The 21,640-nt window shown below is 43.4% G+C and overlaps 1 protein-coding gene across 1 annotated transcript in view; it reads right to left on the reverse strand.

Moving 5' to 3' along the window:
* Positions 1-21,640, reverse strand: part of LOC125452111 (sodium/potassium-transporting ATPase subunit beta-1-interacting protein 3-like) — a 404,842-nt gene that overhangs the window by 202,161 nt on the left and 181,041 nt on the right. The window contains exon 3 of the mRNA XM_048530125.2: positions 4,710-4,847. Coding sequence (XP_048386082.1) covers positions 4,710-4,847 — 138 coding nt within the window. The remainder of the gene's footprint in view (positions 1-4,709; positions 4,848-21,640) is intronic.

Genomic DNA, 21,640 nt, shown 5'->3' on the forward strand with positions numbered 1-21,640 from the left:
CCCTCTCATAAGGGAAATCTGTTGGATACCTGATCCTTGCTTGAGAAACTCAGCAGGTCTGGCAGCATCTGTGGAGAGACAAAGCAGGGTTAACCCTGATCCAGTGACCCTTCATCAGAAATGAATTTCTGACCTGTTCCGAAAAAGGGTCACTGGACCCAAAATAGTAACTCTGCTTTCACTCTTCACAAATGCTGCCAGACCTGCTGAGTTTCTCCAGCACTTTCTGATTTTGTTGCAGATTTTCAGCACGTGCAGTCCTTTGGTATTTATAATCTTTGCAGGCCTATTCCTCAGTTATCGTAAGCAAAGACCAAGATAATTGATTAATAGTGAGAATTCTGTCCCTGACTCTGGAGAAAGTTTTATGCTGTAGGAAGCCTAGAGGCATGGAGGGGTGGAAGTGGGTTGGTGGATGGGAAGGAACGAGGACACTGGTCGGGGTGGGGGGGGCACAGGGGTTGGGGAGGTGTGCGCGGGTTGGTGCTGGATGCTGTTGCCAGCTGGAAAATTTCTTCTTGCCTTTACCAATGTAGCCTCCAAAAGCAGCCGATTCACTTCCACCAAACTGCTGAGAACATAGATCAGTACTGCACAGTACGGGCCCTTCAGCCTACGTTGTTGTGCCACCCTATCGTCCAACTAAGATCAATCTACCCTCCATACCCGACATTTTACTATCCTCTATGTGCCTATCCAAGTGTAGCTTAAGTGTCCCTAAAGTATCGGACTCCACTACCACTGCCGGGAGCGCATTACGCATGCCCACCACTCTCTGTGTGAAGAACCTACCTCTGACATCTTCCCTATACCTTCCTCCAATCACCTTAAAATTATGTCCCCTCGTAATAGTCATTTCCACTCTGGGAAAAAGTCTCTGACTATCCATTTATTCTATGCCTGTCATCCTTCTTCGCTCCAAAGAAAAAAGCCCTAGCTCGCTCAACCTTTCCTCATTAGATCTGCCCTCCAGTCCAGGCAGCATCCTGGTAAATCTCCTCTGCACCCTCTCTAAAGCTTCCACAACTTTCCTCTAACGAGGTGACCAGAACTGAATGCAATATTCCAAGTGTGGTCCAACCAGAGTTTTATATATCTGCAGTATAATCTCACGGACTTAAACTCAATTCCCCTGCCAATGAAAGCAAACACACCATACACCTTCTTTACAACCCTATCAACTTGGGTCACAACTTTGAGGGGGCAATGGATGTGGAACCCAAAATCCCCCTGTTCCTCCACACTGCCGAGAATCCTGCCATTAGCCCTGTATTCTGCATTCAAATTCGACCTTCCAAAATGAATCACTTCACACTTTTCCGGGTTGAATTCCATCTGCCACTTCTTTGCCCAGCTCTGCATCTTGTCAATGTCCCGTTGCAACATACAACAGCCCTCCACGCTGTCCACAACTCCACCAATCTTTGCGTCATCGGCAAACTTACTAACCCACTCTTCCACTACCTCATCCAAGTCATTTATAAAGATCACAAAGAGCAGAGGTCCCAGAGCAGATCCCTGCACTACACCACTGTTCACCAAACTCCAGGCTGAATACTTTCCATCTACTACCACCCCCTGTATTCTACTGGGCAGCCAGTGCCCAGGCCAGGCATAAGATCGTATAGACAACATAGTACTCAGGTTAAGAGTATTGTTAACAAGCCTATAGTTATTTATGTCAATATAATGCCAGGCATTGAAAATAGAACAGTACAGCACAGGAATGGGCCCTTTGGCCCATGATATTGTGCCAAACATGATGCCAAATTAAACTAATCCCTTCTGCCTGCTCTTGGTCCATATCCCTCCATTTCTTGCATTTTCATGTGATTATCTAAAAGTCACTTAAATGCCCCGTTCTTATCTGCCTCCACCACAACACTTGGCAGTGCGTTCCAGCCTCTTACCACCCTCTGTGTAAAAATCTCGCCCCTCACGTCTCCTTTGTACTGCCCCCCTCCCACCTTAAATGCATGTGCCCTAGTTTTAGATATTCCAACTCTGGGAAAAAGATTCTGACCGTCAACCCTATCAATGCATTCCAAAATTTTATAGACTTCTATCAAGTCTCCCCTCAGCCTGCGCCTATGCAAGAGAAAACCACCTGAGTTTTTCTAGCCTCCCCTTATCCAGGCAGCATCCTGGTAAACCTCTTCTGCACTCTCTCCAAAGCCTCCACATCCTTCCCCTAATGCGGTGACCAGAATTGAATGCAATACTCTAAGTGTGGCCTAACCAAAATCTTATAAAGCTGCAACATAGCATTTTGATTCTTGCAGTGTCTTCGGCTCAACCATCTTCAGCTGCTTCGTCAACAACCTTCTCTCCATCACAAGGGATGTTCACCGATGATTACACAATGTACAACACGTTCATGACTCCTCAAACACTGAAGCTGTCCGTGTTCAAACGCAACAAGTTCTGGGCAACCTCCAGGCTTGGGCTGACAAGTGGCAAGTGACAATCGTGCCACACAAATGCCAGGCTATGACCCTCACCAATAAGAGACAATCAAGTATCAATATCTTGGGAATTATCATTAACCAGAAACTCAAATGGACTCACCACATAAACACAGTGGTAACAAGAGCGGGGCAGAGACTGGGAATACTGCAGTGAGTAACTCACTTCCTGACTCCCCAAAGCCTGTCCACCATCTACAAGGCATAAGTCAGGAGTATGATGGAATAATCCCCACTTGCCTGGATGGATGCAGCCCCAACAACACTCAAGAAGCTTGACAATATCCAAGTCAAAGCAGCCCACTTGATTGGCACCACATCCACAAGCATCCTCTCCCTCCAACACTGACACTTGGTAGCAACAGTGTGTACTATCTACAAGTTGCTCTGCAGAAATTCACCAAAGATCTTCAGACAGCACCTTCTAAACCCACAACCACTTCCATCTAAAAGTACTAGGGCTGCAGACATATGGGAACACCACCAACTTTAAGTTCCCTTCCACTCCACTTCTCATCCTAGGTTGGAAATATATCGCCGTTCCTTCATTGTTGCTGGGTCAAAATCTTGGAATTTCCTCTCTCATGGCGTTGCAGTCCACCTTCTGTGGGTTGAGCCACAGTGGTTCAAGAAGGCAGCTCACCTTCTCAAGGGCAACTAGGGATAGGCAAGAAATGCTGGCCCAGCCAGTGATGCCCACATCTCACAAATGAATAGAAACAAAAACTCAATTCCCTGCCCAATAAAAGTAAGCCTGCCATACACCTTCTTTGCCACCCTATCTACTTGCATGGCCACTTTCGTGGAGCTATGGGCTTGAACTCCAAGATCTTCAAGTAAATCAATGCTATTCAGAGTCTTACCATTAACTGTGTACATTTCCTTAACATTTGAACTCTCAAAGTGCAGCACCTCACACTTAACCACATTAAACTCCATCTGCTGTTTCTCCACCCAAATCTGCAACTGATCTATATCCCACTGTGCCCTTTGAAAAACTTCTACACTATCTACAGCTCCACTGATCTTTGTATTGTCTGCAAACTTACTAAACCACCCACTTACGTTTTCATCTAATCATTTATATGTATATATATATATATATATATATATCGGAAAACAGCAGGGGTCCGAAGTATGGATCCCTGCAGAACACCACAAGTCATGAACCTCCAGCCTGAAAAGCACCCTTCCACCATTACCTTCTGTCTTCTATGAGCAAGTCAATTCTGAATCCACATGGCCAAGTCACCGTGGATGTGGATCCCATATATCTTAATCTTCTGGATGAGCCTACCATGAAGAATCATGTTGAAACCTTTACTAAGATGCATATAGACAACGTGCACCGCTCTGCCCCCATCGATCACCTTTGCCACATCCTCAAAAAAGTTGCCTTGCGTTATTTATGTCAATATGATGGCAGGCAACTGAGTTCAGCATACACTAACCAAGTGCATCACTGGACAGAGCAAAAGGTTGAGTGAGAAGAGTTGGGCTAGCCATTTGATCCATTTTATGTGTGCACCCCCAATTTCCACCTACAAACTTTCCCCCGGGTATTTCTAACCTTGGTGGGCAGTACTGGGGGAGTGTTGCACTGTCAGAAGTCTCATCCATCGCTCAGTGGGATCAACTGAGTCCATTCTTTCAGATGGACATAGCCTCTCTTCCCAAAAGCAGAACAGGGTGTTCTTCCTGGTGCCAAGGCTATGATTAATGAGTCAGCTAACATCACTTAAAACAGATAATCTGGAAATGTAGCGAGTCACTTGTGCCATCGTGGGATCTTGTTATGCACAGATAATGTTTCTTACATCACAACCAAAGCATTTTTAAATGTTTTAAGATTATGCAAGCTACTGTATAAACTAAAGACCTTTCTTTACATGAATAGTCAGAACTGTCGTGATGCGACACTATCCTACGCTTAATAGCACAGGCCATTGAGTCTGACATAAACCTACCAGATCTTGTCTAACAGCGAGAATGCAGCAAACTGAACCAAACAGGCCATAAAATTATCTCAAGAGTAACTTGAACAGAAGACCAAGCACTTAAGCTTCAGAACTATTGTTCCATTCTCTAGCCAGAGACAGAAAATAATAGAGAAACTCTATCATTTATCAATAAAATACAAATAAACTCTTTGGTGTCTTTGCTCACTTCATAGCTGCATTCACTAGAAAATCAATCCAAAATTGAATTTCCTTTAATTAAGAGAAGTGTATGTTACTAACTTACCACAACAATGTAGCGAGGCCTGTACTGAATTGTCCCAAACAGGCCCAAAATGACCACAATTATGTGAAGGAAATTAGCCAAAATGGGAGCCCACTGGTAACCCAGGAAATCAAAGATCTGTCTCTCCAATGCTGCCAGCTAGAAAAGAAGATGGGAAAATGTTGTTTAGAAACTGTAAGTGGAAGTTATACACGTATTCAATATGCAAGTCGTGATTGGTATCTACAAACACAGCTCACACATGCTCACAATTGCACTGGCCATTTTAAACTAATTTGAAAGGTGATACAGCATCAAATGGTGAGGTGATTGCCATTGACTTTAAGGTAGCATTTGACCACATGTGATGTTAAGCCATCTTAGTAAAACTGAAGTCAATTCAGGGACAATGGTAAAGAAAAAAAAAACAGAGAAAAAGCCTTCCACGTCCTGCTGTCTGAATCCATCCTTCCTTCTCTTTGCTTCTACTCCAAAAAGGTGCTTGAAACACAGTTCAATGTGTATTCCCGAGTCTGGCCTCACTGCCTTTCAAAACTAGACAACATGCACGTGAAGCATTCATCTCCAAAATGTAATATTAACATACAAGTGTTAACCAAAAGACTGCATTTTGATACCTGACTCAATTGTCTGTTTTCAATGCTTTTTGACTAAAATGGTAATTTCAAATTAGATCATTTAGTCTGTTCCACATGGAACCTCACTCTGTGGTCAGGTGATACAGCAGCCATTTTAGTTCAGCATTTGCCCTTTTCTAAAAGCATTTTAAACCAAGAAATAACAGCCAGATGATGAACACTGAATATTAATGTCTATTTTATAAACACTTTGGTAGCAACTTACATTAGCTCCCCAAATAATGAGATTTCCTCATAAATGTTTTTAAATTCCACCATCGCCTCACATTTCCCCAATTTCCTACAACGTTACATAACTCTCTGTGCACAATGAATGCTGGCACCTTGTGAAACCTAATTTTAATTATTTCACCACTAGTAACCACTAAGGCCCTAGGTTCTGGATTTCAGACCCAAAGCCTCTCCACCTCACGCTTCTTTGGAAAGTTGGTCAGGCTTTGACCTTTACTGAGCATTTGGTCATCTGTCCAGATGCATTTGATACTGAGCTGCAGAAAGAGAGATGTTTAGTAATAACTGCTCCTAAGTGAGAGATTTGCTTCATTAAAGACCGTTCCACATCCTCCGTCCAAAGTCCTGATTGTACATTTTTGACAATACTCTACACATCTCTCCAAAGGTCCAATTCCTCAATAAAATTCTGGTATTGATCACAGGATCCTGATCACACACACAACCAATTTGTGCACTGTTATTTGACTTTTCCCCTGATCATGTATTATTGCAGCACCATACATCATCAGGTCCAATCAAAATCATTATACTTACTGCAGCATCTTTGTCAGTTCCTTGGCAGTTAATAATATAACCAAAGGTTTATGGTCTGTCTCTAATCTAACCTTTGACCCTAATCCGTAATTCTCAACATTTTTTGTATGTCCATGCTGCCGCTTGTGCTTTTTGTCAGTCACAGAAAATCTTTTCTCCACTTCTATTAGGTTTGTGGATGTGGAGCAGACTGTTCTGCATTTTCTGTCTTGGGATTGGATTTGAAAGAGTTCTGCCACAGTACAACTGTTACTGCATCTGTTGGTAATTGTGGGTCATCATGATCTAGTCTGTCAGGGAAAAGTATAGCCTTGGTTCTCTCAAAGGACATTAGTAGGCTTCCAAGGCAGTGCTGTGTTTGATGCTGTGAAAACAATCATCATAGCGGTTTGAGATAGTAAGAACTGCTGATGCTGGAGTCAGAGATAACACAGCATGGAGCTGCAGGAACACAGCAGGCCAGGCAGCATCACAGGAGCAGGAAAGCTGACAATTCAGGTCGGGGCACTTCTTCAGACCAGTAGTGTTCCGCAGGAATCCATGTGGAAAATAGTGTTCAAATGTGCTGTATTCTTCCAGGAGTCACATATTGTATTTTTGCGTGAACGATTTTCAGACTGATGTGGCCATTCCTCACTGTGTGAAACATGATCATAACTGCCACCAACTTTCCTTTGTGCTTTCCAACTTTCAACCTTTGTACAACTTTAATGTCTGTGCTACAGAAACTGCCTTGCCTTAATTTGCTCTCTCTCTGTGCTTCAAGTAAAACCTCCATTCTGTTTTTTCACCAAGGCCTGCCTTACTAATGGCTCAACTTTTGCTGGCGTCAAATCTTCCCTTGGTTGTAAAACATCTGATAAATTTCCTTCCAAAACTCTGGCCACAATGCAATCTCTAATCAGGTCATCTTTCAGGAACCATATTCACAGTAATCTGTTAATCAATTCAACTCATTAATGAAAGAATCTCTGCCCTCTCCCTGTTTGGGTGCAGTTCTTAATTTATAAATTTCATACTGAAAGCAGTCCCTGCCTACAGAATGGGTCCCCATTGTGAACACATCATCATTGTTAGTTTTAACTAACTGAATTCATTTGCAGATCTTCAGAAACCTTTCAGAAATTATGTAGCTCTCTTTAACATAAGGGTGCTAAAAAATTATTTTAAAATCTTAAGAATGTAATTTCTTTAATAGACTAGGAAACTTTCTGCTGTACCCCAGATGCAATTACCAAATGGTTTTATATTGGTTTCAGAAGTGAATGTCAGTTATTTAAATTTAGATTACTATTTGGTAATCAGTACAGTGGTTCAGAAAATGTAAGGAAGTTTTAACATGTTTTCAGCCGCCTTAATTAAACAAGATTACCTCTCAAATGTATAAAGGAATATTTTTTAATCAAAAATTTTGCACTTTTTTAAAAAAGAAGCACTTTAAAAATGTCTTAGAGATAGTAGGAACAGCCGATGCTGAAGAATCTGAGATAACAAAGTGTAGAGCTGGATGAACACAGCAGGCCAAGGAACATCAGAGAAGCAGGAGAGCTGATCTTTTGGGTCTAGACCCTTCTTCAGAAATGAGGGAGGGGAAGGGGATTCTGAAAAAAAATAGAGAGAGAGGGGGAGGCGGACAGAAGATGGATAAAGGAGAAGATAGGTGGAGAGGAGACAGACAATACAAAGATGCGGGGTTAGAACCAGTTAAGGTGAATGTAGGTGGGAAGTTAGGGAGGGGAAAGGTTGGTCCAGGGAGGATGGACAGGTTAAGGAGGCAGGATGAGGTTAGTGGGTAGGAGATGGGGTTGGAGCTTGAGGTGGGAGCAATGGTTAGAGAGGCAGGGACGAGCTGAGCTGGTTTTGGGATGCGGTTGGGGGAGGGAAGATTTTGAAGCTTGTGAAGTCCACATTGATCCCCTTGGGCTGCAGGGTTCCCAAGTGGAATATGAGTTGCTGTTCCTGCAGCTTTCGGGTGGCATCATTGTGGCAATGCAGGAGGCCCAGGATGGACACGTCGTCCAAGGAGTGGGAGTGGATTTGAAATGGTTCGGGACAGGGAGGTGCAGTTGTTTGTTGTGAACCGAGTGTAGGTGTTCTGCAAAGCGATCCCCAAGCCTCCACTTGGTTTCCACGATGTGGAGGAGGCCACAATGGGAACTGCGGATACAGTATACCACATTAGCAGATGTGCAGGTGAACATCTGTTTGATGTGGAAGGTTTTCTTGGGGCCTGGGATGGGGGTGAGGGAGGAGGTGTTGGGGAAGGGGTAGCACTTGCTTCAGTTGCAGGGAAATGTGCTGGGTGTGGTGGAGCTGGAGGGGAGTGTGGAGCAGACAAGGGAGTTACAGAGAGAGTGGTCTCTCCGGAAAACAGATAAGGGCGTGGAGGGAAAAATGTCTTTGGTCGTGGGGTCGGATAGCAGATGGCGGAAGCGTTGGAGGATGATGTGTTGGATCCGGAGGTTGGTGGGGTGGTACATGAGGACGAGGGGTTTCTGTTTTGGATGTTGTTGCAGGGAAGGGGTATGAGGGGTGAGTTGCGGGAAATGCGAGAGACATGGCCGAGGGCATTTTCGACCACTGTGGAGGGGAAGTTGTGGTCCTTGAAAAACGAGGACATCTGGGATGCCTGGGCGTGGAATGCCTCATCTCGGGAGCAGATGCAGCAGAGACGAAGGAATTAGGAATAGGGGATGCAGGCGGGTGGGTGTGAGGTCGTGTATTCCAGGTAGCTGTGGGAGTTGGTAGGCTTAAAATGGGTATCGGTTTCCAGGTGGATGCCAAAGATGGAAACAGAGAGGTCCAGGAAGGAGAGAGAGGTATCAGAGATGGTCCAGGTGAACTGAAGGTTGGGGTGGAAGGTGATGGTGAAGTGGATGAACAGTTCGAGCTCCTCGTGGGAGCACGAGGCGGCGCCGACACAGTCATTGACGATTACAAGTCATGTTTGGGCATTGAACAGTTTTTGCGCTGCTTCAGTCTCTGCGCCTACTTCTTTAACCGTGAGCCTAACCCTCCCTCTACTGACCCCTTCTCCCACCTACAACACACCCCCTCCTCCTGCTCACCACCCCAAGACCTCCCACCTTCCCTCGACCGCTTCATCTCTAAATGCTGTCAAGTCATCGATTGCCTCACCCTCTCCACCCCTCTCACCCACTCTAAACTGTCCCCAACAGAATGTGCAGCTCTCCACTCTCTCCGCTCCAATCCCAACCTCACCATAAAACCCGTAGACAAGGGAGGTGCAGTTGTAGTATGGCACACTGACCCCTACATCACCGAGGCCAGACGCCAGCTCTCTGACACCTCCTCCTACCACCCCATTCATCATGATCCGAACCCCAACCACCAAACCATCATCTCCCAAACCATCCACAACCTCATCACTTCATGTGACTTCCCACCCACAGCCTCAAACCTCATCGTTCCCCAACCCCGCACCACCCGCTTCTATCTCCTTCCCAAACTTGATTGCCCTGGTCGACCCATTGTCTCCACCTGCTCCTGCCCCACCAAACTCATATCCACCTAACTTGACTCCATTTTCTCCCCCTTGGTCCAGGAATTCCTTACCTACGTCCGTGACACCACCCACAGCCTCCGCATCCTCCAAAACTTCCAATTCCCCGGTCCCCAACACCTCATCTTTAGCACAGAAATCCACTCTCTATACACCTGCATTCCCCATGCAGATGGCCTAAAGGACCTCCGCTTCTTCCTGTCCCGCAGGCCCGAACCATCCCCCTCCACTGATACCTTCATCCGCCAAGCCAAACTCGTCCTCGCCCTCAACAACTTCTCTTTCGATTCTTCCCACTTTCTACAGACAGAGGGGGTGGCCATGGGTACCCGCATGGGCCCAAGCTATGCTTGCCTCTTTGTAGGTTACGTGGAACAATCCCTCTTCCGCACCTACACAGGCCCCAAACCCCACTTCTTCCTCCATTACATTGATGACTGTTTCGGCGCCGCCTCTTGCTCCCCAGAGGAGCTCAAACAGTTCATCCACTTCACCAACACCTTCCACCCCAACCTTCAGTTCACCTGGACCATCTCTGGTACCTCTCTCTCCTTCCTGGACCTCTCTGTTTCCATCTCTGGCATCCACCTGGAAACCGATGTCCATTTCAAGCCCACCGACTCCCACAGCTACCTAGAATACACCTCCTCCCACCCACCCTCCTGCAAAAAGGCCATCCCCTATTCCCAATTCCTTCGCCTCCACCGCATCTGCTCCCGAGATGAGGCATTCCACGCCCAGGCATCCCAGATGTCCTCGTTTTTCAAGGACCACAACTTCCCCTCCACAGTGGTTGAAAATGCCCTTGGCCATGTCTGTCGCATTTCCGGCAACTCACCCCTCATACCCCTTTCCTGCAATAATAACCAAAACAGAAACCCCTCGTCCTCACGTACCACGCCACCAATCTCCGAATCCAATGCATCATCCTCCAACACTTCCGCCATCTGCGGTCTGACCCCACCACTAAAGGCAGTTCTCTCTCCCCAACCTTATCTGCTTTCCGGAGAGACCACTCTCTCCACGACTCCTTTGTACACTCCACAGTCTCCACAATCCCCACCAGCCCCACCACACCCGGTACTTTTCCCTGCAATAGCAGGAAGTGCTACACCTGCCCCTACACCTATCCCCCCATCCCAGGCCCCAAGAAATCTTTCCACATCAAACAGATGTTCACCTGCACATCTGCTAATGTGCTACACTGTATCTGCTGTTCCCGTTGTGGTCTCCTCTACACTGGGGAAACAAAGTGGAGGCTTGGGTACCGCCTTGCGAAACAGCATGCTCAATTTGCACTAAACAACTGCACCTCCCAGTCGTGAACCATTTCAAATCCACTCCCACTCCTTGGACGACGTGTCCATCCTGGGCCTCCTGCAGTGCCACGATGATGCCGCCCGAAAGCTGCAGGAACAGCATTTCATGTTTCGCTTGGGAACCCTGCAGCCCAAGGGGATCAATGTGGACTTCACAAGCTTCAAAATCTTCCCTCCCCCGACCGCATCCCAAAACCAGCCCAGCTCGCCCCTGCCTCATTAACCATTCCTCTCACCTCAAGCCCCACCCCCATCCCAGACCCACTAACCTCATCCCGCCTCCTTGACTTGTCCGTTCTCCCTAGACTGACCTGTCCCCTCCCTAACTCCCCACCTACGTTCACCTTCAGTGGCTCTAACCCCGCCTCTTTGACCTGTCTGTCTCCTCTCCACCTATCTTCTCCTTTATCTATCTTCTATTCGCCTCCCCCTCTCTCCCTACTTATTTCAGAAGCCCCTTCCCCTCCTCCATTTCTGAAGAAGGGTCTTGACCTGAAACGTCAGCCTTCCTGCTCCTCTGATGCTGCTTGGCCTGCTGTGTTCATCCAGCTCTACACCTTTTTATCTACTTTAAAATGTCTGTTCTGATTCATGACAATTTGGTGATATACCCATCAGTCTGAGCAAGAAGCTAGGGAAGAAAAACATTTTGCAAGTGCGCAGTTTTAGACACAATTTGCAGCATCACTGATTTGCGCCTGATGTGCAGACTTTGTCCCAGTGTTGTGATCATGCAACACAAAATCTTCATAACAGAAAATCTCACACGTGAGACTATCCATCACAGAACCAGAGGAGATGCAGCTGGAATCTTTAGATAACAAAGTGTGGGGCTGGATGAACACAGCAGGCCAAGCAGCATCTTAGGAGCACACAAACTGGACCTAGGCCCGAAACGTCAGCTTTTGTGCTCCTGAGATGCTGCTGGGCCTGCTGTGTTCATCCAGCTTCTCACTTTGTTATCTTGGATTCTCCGGCATCTGCAGTTCCCATTATCTCTGGAATCTTTAGATGTTTACTCAGCTGCAACAGCCCCAGTCACACACCCTTGGCCATCATCTCACCACTTCATGCCTTACCATCTCACCGGAAAACCAAATCCGAATAATTATTCCATATTAATACAGTCTGGAAGGAATTAGCTGGCCTCTTCAGGTATTACAGAATATTAAGCACTTTTAAACAATAAATACAAATGACTGTTGCGGCTTCCATGCAAGGTGGACCAAATGTAATTTTGGCAATGTGTATTTTGTAAAGGGTGAGGAATAATGAGCATTTTCAGAAACATTTATTCACCTCACTGTGCACAATAATTGGCCACAGATTACCCAGGGTAGACAGCAGAGTAATGACATAAGCCAGAAGCCATCTCTGATCAGCCCAATGTTTCCTCCTGAAAAAATGCCCATGTTCCTAATGAACACTGGTGTACAACATGGTTGGATTGGTCTCTTAGGGGCTTCCCTGACTCCTCCAAACTGAATTCACACAATGCATTCATTCTTGTGGCATTGACCATAAAGATTAGTCGCTGTGTTAGGCAGAGATTTGTTGATATCAAGGTCAAAGTTGGGGTGAGGGCCATGTCTGAAATGAAGAATAACTAATTTTCTTTTTCCAATCACTTCTGCCAATGAGCAACAACAACCTATATTTAAGTAACACCTTCAAGATACTAAGTACCCTAAGGCATCTCACAACAGCATCATAAAGAAAGCCACATTCGGCAATGTTGGGCAGAAATTTCCTGGCTCTGTGTGGCAAGCTTAGAAATGAAACAGCTGGGGGAAGTCCAGAGAGTCATCATTTTCTGAATGCCTCCTGACTACTGGGAACGTCTCCAGAGGCAGGCTGAAAATAGAATCAGTTTCCTGCTCCACAGGGTTGGGCAAAAAGGTTGGAAAATGCCTTAGTTTAATTCTGTTCTTTACAATTTCAAGATCTCCTGCCTGCTTCAGCAATGTCAACTTACAAGTGGACCTCTATAGACTCAAGAGCTACTGACCATCTGACTGGGCCTGCAGCAGTGGGAGCCATCATCCTCTTCAAATGGATGGATGGCAATTTTGGATAAGAGCAGTTGGCAGGCTACAATCTGCAGACCAGACTATTTAGTCCTGAATTTGACAGCACAAAGACCATGGTGAATTCTAGCCCATCAGGTGAGATGACCGTAAACTTGATCAATATCTTACATCTTAAGGAGTGTCTTAAAAAAGGAATGTGGGTTAAAAAGGCACAGAGTTTGGAGAGAGGGATTCTACAGTTTAGCACCAATGCAATGTAGATCAATCAACAATAGGAATATTAGAGAAAGGGACTTGGCATGAAGATATGATGCCAAATATTTCGGCGTTGTCAGGCTTACAGAGGGTAAAATGCAAGTGTATTGGAAGAGTGAAAGCTAAAAAGGTAACAAAGGCATTAATAAGGGTTTTCGATGACCTGAGACAGGACTGAAGTCAGATGATGTCACAGAGGTGGAAATAGGAGATCCGAGTGATAGCAAAAATATATAGTCAGAAGGTCACCTCAGGGTCACAACGGACACCAAGGTTGCAAACAATCTGGCTGATTTTTGACAGGAGAGGGAGGAAGAGTCAATAGCTAGGGAGCAGAGTTTGGAACATGGCCAATAAAATTGTCTTCACAATATTTATTGGGAGAAAATTGCTGTTCATCCAGTAACAAATATTGGACAAGCAGTTTAGGAGATTAGGGTTGATTTTTGGTGAGGGCTGGATTTCACATTTACTGCATTCAATTATCTGACAACACTCTCTAATTAAATTTGCACATGCAGGATGTAAATTAGACAGGGTACAAAGATATTTCTGGTCCCTACAGGGCTATATCTCGTCATCAGCATCTACCTTTAGGAGAGGAGTAATGGAACATAAAAGTAAAGTAATACACTGGTCATTTTAGGCCAACAACGTGACTCAACATACCAAAAGACAAATGGACTGAAAATTGATCATGTGCAATAGTGCAAATGTATAGGCACGGCAAATCTCTCTCGATTCCCAGTAGATCCATAGAAACTTCAGTAAATAAAGGAGAACTAAGCAGGAAAACTAATCTGTTGATGTCAGTGAAAACAGATATAAAATAATGCTTTAAAATTGTATGTGCTTTTATTTATGAGCACACTTCCACATCATGTAGTGGAATGCAGTGCAGTGTTATGATGGATGAGCTGTTCCATTATGCCTCAGGTTCACTCTAATGGAATTGTTCTACATTCCCCACTCTCACATAGAAATAAAGGTACACATTTTGAAATAAGTGTGTCATTACGGAAAGTGATTTACAATGCATAAAATATTTTATATTCAGTACAGAAGACTGCATCCGTTCCAGTTTTTTTTATAGCCACAGTTACAAACGTAAATATTAAAAAACAAATAGCTATGGTGACCAGGATTCAAATAGTAATCACAACTGCATTGGTTAGCAATCTTGAATGGTACAATATTAAATTGTTTTAATGCATAAATCCAGGACCAAACATATCCTCTGACCAAGATGTCATTAAGTTTATTTGTTTGAATATTATCTTGGCAAAACAAGAAACCAAAAAATCTAGATCCTGTTAGAAGTTAGCTTTCAATGACGAATTGAGATTGACGCAACATAAATGTTTAAAATGCTGCAGTGGTACACTTCAGTAAATGTCATAAACACGAGAAAAGTCTGCTCTGAAAGTCTTTGTCAGATTCTTGTTGCAAACATGGTACATTTATTTGAAAGACATATTTTGTTAATTTCAACTCAGTAGGGACCTACTAACTCAAAAGGGTTAACTTATCATAGAATCATAAAGTACAGAAAGACCCTACAGCTCATCAAGTCTGTACTGCCAAAAATATTCTACTACCTACTCCAGCCTCACCTTCCTGCACTAAGTCCATAGCCTTGAATGTTATGCCACTAAGTGCTCATCTAATTGCTTTTTAAAGGTTGTTAGGTTCCTCTGTTAACTACTCTCACTTGTGACCTCCAGCACCCTCTGGGTAAAAAAAAATGCCTTTCTTCAAATCGCCTCTAAACCTCTTGCCATTCAGTTTGAACTTATGCCCCCTTCTTAGTGATCCTCCAACTAAAGGGAATTGCAGCTTTCCATTCACCCTGTCCAACCCCCTCATATTGTGAGGGCAGTTTGTGCAGACCTGGTCCGTATTAAATCTTCTAATGAGGAGATCGATCATGTTGCTTCTTTTACCAAAGATGATTTCTTGCCTGAACCCACCAGCTGTTGAAATTCAGGTTGCACTCCAATCAGTTAAAAATAGGGCTGATTTTAACTCCCGGGAGAAGATGTTAACTCCTGATTGGTTAAGTACTTGCCTGTTTGGGGTGGGGAATGACAGGAGGGGGTGCAGAGGAGGTTCGCTAGGTTGATTCCAGAGTTGAGGGGGTTGTCTAATGAGGAGAGATTGAGTAGATTAGGATTATATTCATTAGAATTCAGAAGATTGAGGGGGGCTCTTATAGAAACATATAAAATTATGAAGGGAATAGATAATATAGAAGTAGAGAGGATGTTCCCATTGGCAGGTGAAGCTAGGACAAGACGGCATAGCCTCAAGATTAGAGGGCGCAGATTTAGGACTGAATTGAGAAGGAACTTCTTCACTCAGAGGGTTGTTAATCTATGGAATTCCTTGCCCAGTGAAGTAGTTGATGCTACGTCAGTAAATGTTTTTAAAGCTAAGGTAGTTTTTTTGAACAATAAAGGAATTAAGGGATATGGTGAGAGCGTGGGTAAGTGGATCTGAGTTCATGAAAAGATCAGCCATGATCTTATTGAAGGTGGAGCAGGCTTGAAGTGCCAGATGGCCTACTCCTGCTCCTAGTTCTAATGTTCTTATGTATTAAAGATCATCTCCCAGCACCAGGAGAGCATTGTGGGTTAAAGGCTGCATAACTGAAAACCCAGGTGTTACTATGACATTGAGATGAGAGTCTTTGCTTGTCATAATCTGGCTATCCAAAGTCATACAGTCATAAAGGTCTGGTTCACAGAAAAAGGCCCTTCAGCCTATCATGTTGGTGCTAATCCAAAAGAACCACCTAACTACCTAAATCACATTTTTCAGCACTTTACCCATAGACTTGTATGCTGTGGCGTCGCAAGTGCATATCTAAATATTTCTTAAATGTTATGAGAGTTCAAGTCTCTGCCATCCTTATAGGCAAGTTTTGCTGTGAAACTTATTTTATAAGGCTTGAATGAGGATTCCTGACAGTGCTGCATGACTCTTCTGATCAAGATTAGGTTAAAATGCCATTAGAGCCGGCTATGTGTCATGTAGTTCAAATATTCACAGTTAATACTAAAGATGCTGCTGGAATCTCGCAGCAATCTGCCTGGCACACAAAGCAGTAATGTAAAAATGGTGTAAAACAGCCCTGAGGAGGAATTGTATTAAAAATGTTAACTTTGTTTCGATCTCTACAGTGTCTATGAGACCAACTGAGTTCCTCTGCAATTTTTGTTTCTATTTATAATAAAATGGTGAATGGGTAGAAACAGTCTGTGAAATTATTTACCCTAATGCTCTTTTCATGGTATGATCTGCCTACACATACAAAACAAAATCTTTCGCTGCACTTAGATGCATATGATAATTATAAATCAAATCAAATCAAATGGAGATTGTTCATTTCAACCATTTACCATCTTCTTTCCCACAGATGTCAAGATTTGAAATTGTCCATTACATGCAGGAGCAGAAGTAGGCCATTCAGCCAGTTTATTTTGCTATTTGATGAAATTTTGGATGATCTGATAATCCAAAACTCCACATTTCTCCACTGAACACTCAATTCCCTTCCTGGTTAAAAATCTGTCAATCTCAGCCTTGAATATGCCTAAAGACTGAGCCTTGGCAGCTCACAGATTTACTAGTTCTGAGAGAAGGAATTTCTCCTCATCACTGTCCTCTGGTGACCCTTCCTCTGAACTGATGGAGGCTGGGAAAACACCAGTTTATATGCAGAAAATAGGGATGTGGGTGGGTTAGGAAGTAACTGTCATCACTACCTCAGCAAAACTTAGGTCAAAAGAAAAGTGAAAGTTGGATGAAGAGCTCTTTTCTGGCCCATGGCACTTTTATGTCACTGTCCTTTCTATCAGACCAGGTCAACTGACCGGAAGTGATCTGACCAACATTTTTGTGCCTTTCAAAGCCCTGACTTGATAATAACAAGGAGCCACATTTCATTGTCCACGTTCCTTTGGTTCTTTCTGATTTCTTATGAATAGATCCTGTGTTTTTCTAGCACTTTGTAAGGTGCAAAGCAGAAATGTACCTGTAGTGGTATTTGAAAGGTTGTTCAGATCACAAGATTTAAATAACATTCATCATTGAAATTTTTAGAAGTACAACTAAAATCAGTATCACTTTAAAGTATGTAAAGTAAATGACCATCTTAAATATGTCATGGTTGACTAAGTGACTACGATATTACAGGATAATATAATTGCTGGTTGTAGGCACGAAATGAATAGTTACTATGCCAAATAAATCATCTCCTTTAGCCATATGAGACGAGGAAGTAAGTCTATGAAGATTATGCTATTTAAGAAGTCTTCCACAATCTCTCCTATAACCAAAATCTCATCTCACACCTATTCAGAGTAATTTTCACTGCTTGCAATATTTCCACAAGAATCTGGCATTTCAAATCTCAGTTCTACTTTTAAGCTACTCATTGTGATTCTACAGGCTCCAATGTTTTGGGGTTAAATTAAAAGAAATGAAGTCACATTGGGATGCATTCAAGCCCTAAATGTAACCGTATAACTGCACTTCTCAGCCAAGAAATAGGCACAACATAACAAAGTTGCACTCAGCGGAAATTCCAATTCAAAAATCAATATCTCTTGGTAGATTTTGTTTTGTTTTTAAATGAGGGATAGGAAACCACGTTGTACAGAAAATACTGTCTTGGCCCTATCTCTCCTTGTACCTTACTATTAAATATTTCAGTCAATAAAAAAAACAAAGAAACAAAGAAACCTACAGCACAGGAACAGGTCCTTCGGCCCTCCAAGCCTGCACCGATCAAGATCCTCTGTCTAACCTGTCATCTATTTTCTGACGGTCTGTGTCCATTTGTTCCCTGCCCATCCATGTACCTGTCCAAATATATCTTAAAAGACGCTAACATGTCTGCGTCTACCACCTCCGTTGGCAACGCGTTCCAGGCACCCACCACCCTCTGTGTAAAGAACTTTCCACGCATATCTCCCTTAAACTTTCCTCCTCTCACTTTGAACTCATGACCCCTAGTTTTTGAGTCCCCCACTCAATCAGGTGCCCCCTCAATCTCTGTCTTTCTAATGAAAATAATCCTAATCTATTCAACCTCTCTTCATAGCTAGCACTCTCCATACCAGGCAACATCCTGGTGAACCTCCTCTGCACCCTCTCCAAAGCATCCACATCCTTTTGGTAGTGTGGCGACCAGAACTGTACACAGTACTCCAAATGTGGCCGAACCAAAGTCCTATACAACTGCAACATGACCTGCCAACTCTTGTACTCGATACCCTGCCTAATGAAGGAAAGCATGCCATATGCCTTCTTGACCACCCTATTGACCTGCGTTGTCACCTTCAGGGAACAATGGACCTGAACACCCAGGTCTCTCTGTTCATCAATTTTCCCGAGGACTTTTCCATTTACTGTATAGTTTGCCCTTGAATTTGATCTTCCAAAATGTATCACCTCGCATTTGCCTGGATTGAACTCCATCTGCCATTTATCTGCCCAACCCTCCAGTCTATCTATATTCTGCTGTAATTTCTGACAGTCCCCTTCACTATCAGCTACGCCACCAATCTTAGTGTCATCAGCAAACTTGCTAATCAGACCATCCACACCTTCCTCCAGATCATTTACATATATCACAAACAACAGTGGTCCCAGCACAGATCCCTGTGGAACACCACTGGTTACAGGTCTCCAATTTGACAAACTCTCTTCTACTACTAACTTCTGTCTCCTGTTGCCCAGCCAGTTATTATCAATCTAGCTGGCACAGCCTGGACCCCACGTGACTTCACTTTCTCCATCAGCCTGCCATGGGGAACCTTATCAAATGCCTTACTGAAGTCCATGTATATGACATCTACAGCCTTTCCCTCATCAATCAACTTTGTCATGCTTGGATTAAAGGTAGCATAGCAGCAGATCTTCCTCTTTGTGCTATACAGGCATGCACTTTTTAAAAGAATATAAATCCTACATTTATACAATAACATACAATAATGAAATGATCAATTGTATTTCTTATCAATGTCCAGATTTTTCACAACCCTTTATTTCATTGAACCTTCAATAATAAAGCAAATAAAAAGTCGTCTGCATGTTTGGATCTTAAAAGTTAAATTTAAAAAGTATGCAATTCTTTTTCAAACATGTTGAATCAAAACAAACTGTTAACATTATTTGAAAGAAAAATGCGCTAAGATCACAAATTTTCATGATCACAGCAAAATAACACCCTTACACAGTTAGAATTTGTTGAAAGTTAGAGTTAATTTCTAATCATTTAAGATATGTGTAGCATGTTCGACCTATTACTGGTTTACAATTAGGCAAAATATGAAAATAGGTGCTGTGAAGTAAGTCAAATTGTTTTACAAGTTTTTCACAATTTTACTTACTAAATTCTTTAGCCATTGTAGAATCTGTCTGAACTCAATTCTAATAAACAAAATTGAGATGGAAAGACTGGGCATTTGGTGGTGGTGGGGGGTGCAGGGGGTGGGGTGATGAAAACAGTGTTTTAAATCTCATTGAACAAGAGTCTAGAAGTCAAGGATTAACATTAAAGGATTGGAAAGAGACAGGATTGCATGAGTGTAACAAAATGAATCACGTATATTTTAACCAACCAGTGCAGAGATGTTATTTCATACTCTTGGAGGAGATAGGTGTTGAACTTGGACCTTCCGGCTCAGAAACCACATGACCATAAGAAATTGGTACAGGAGTATGCCAATTGGCCCCAAGTCTGGTCTGCCATTCAATAGGATCGGGGCTGATCTGATGATCCACACATTCACTTTCCTGCCCTTTCCACATAACCCTTGATTCCCCAACTGATCAAGGATAAAATCTCAGCTCTAAATATATACAATGGCTGTGCCCCACAGATCTCTGTGGCAAGAAGTTCCAAAGACTCGTGACCCTCTGTAAGAAAAAAAGTCCTCCTCATCTCAGTCTTAAATTGGTGTCCCTTTATTATGAGACTATATCCTCTGGTCCTAGACTTTCCCATGAGGGGAAACATCCTTTCAGCATTTATCCTTCTATGAAGATCCTTAAGAATCCTGTATGTTTCAATGAGATCACTCCTCATTCTTCAAAACCTCCATTAGTAGAGTCCCAACCTGTTTAACCTTTGCTCTGAAGAAAATCGCTCCATAGCCTGGATCATTCAAGTGAACCTTCTCTGAACTGTATCCAATGAAATAATATATTTCCTTAATTTAGGGGCCCAGAGCTGTTCACAATACTCCAGATGTAGTCTTGCCAGTGCCTAGTACAGCTGCATTAAGACTTTCCTACTCGTATATTCCAACCCATTTGAAATAAGCGTCAATATTGCATTTGCATTCCTGATTCCCTGCTGTCCCCTGTGTGCTGGCTTTCTGTGTCTCATACACAAGTTCCCCCAAATTCCTTTGTGTTGCAACTTTCAGCAGTGTTTCTTCATTTTTGCTCTTTCCTGTTCTTTTCTTCTCTCTTCCAAAATGAACAACTTCACAGTTTTCCATACGGTACTCCATTTGCCAAAGTTTTCTGCAGAGTTAGCTAAAGTGCATCCACTTCTTCCTCCAAGTCATTAATACATAGTGTAATCATTAACAGTCCCAAGACTGATGCCTATAGAACCCCACTGGTCACGGGTCTCCAATTTGAAAAAGAACCCCCTATCCCCATTCACTGTTTCCTGCTCATGAGCCAATTCTCTATCCATGTCAATATGTTACCTCCAAGACCATGGGACTTCTTTGCCAAAGTCCTTTTTGAAGTCCAAATACAAAACATCTGCAGTTCCCGTTTACCCACTCTGGTTGAGACTTCCTTGAAAAACTGTAATAAGTTAGTCAATATGATTTTCCTTTTATGAAGCCATGCTAATGCTGCTTGCTTAGATTACGGTTGACAAATATCTACTATTACTTCCCTAATAATTGATTCCAATTCTTTTCCAACAATAGATGGTAGACCAGTCAGTCTTTAGCTACCCACTTTTTGTCTTTTTTTTTGAATAGGGGTATCACATTAATGGTTTTCCAAATCTGTGCATCTTATCCAAAACAAAACAATGTTTGGAGCGAGTCAAGACAATGTGGAGGCATTCGAGGAGAACAGCCGGTCAAGTAGCATCAGAGGAACAGGGAAAAGTGCTGGGGGTGGTGAGGTTGGTAGGGCATGTGGTGAAGATGAGGGAGTCGTGGAGTGAGCTGTCCCTATGAGAGGCTAATAGAGGTGGGAAGGGAAATACCTCTTTGGTTGTGAGGTTGGATTGTAGGTGACGGAAGTGGCAGAGAATGATACATTGGATGCGGAGGGGGTGATATGTGAGGGCCAGGCGAACTCTGTCCTTATTTTTGTTGGTGGGAGGCGATTTGAGGGCAGAAGCACAGGAAATGCA

Source organism: Stegostoma tigrinum, chromosome 5 (genome assembly GCF_030684315.1).
Source record: "Stegostoma tigrinum isolate sSteTig4 chromosome 5, sSteTig4.hap1, whole genome shotgun sequence".
Lineage (NCBI taxonomy): Eukaryota > Metazoa > Chordata > Chondrichthyes > Orectolobiformes > Stegostomatidae > Stegostoma > Stegostoma tigrinum.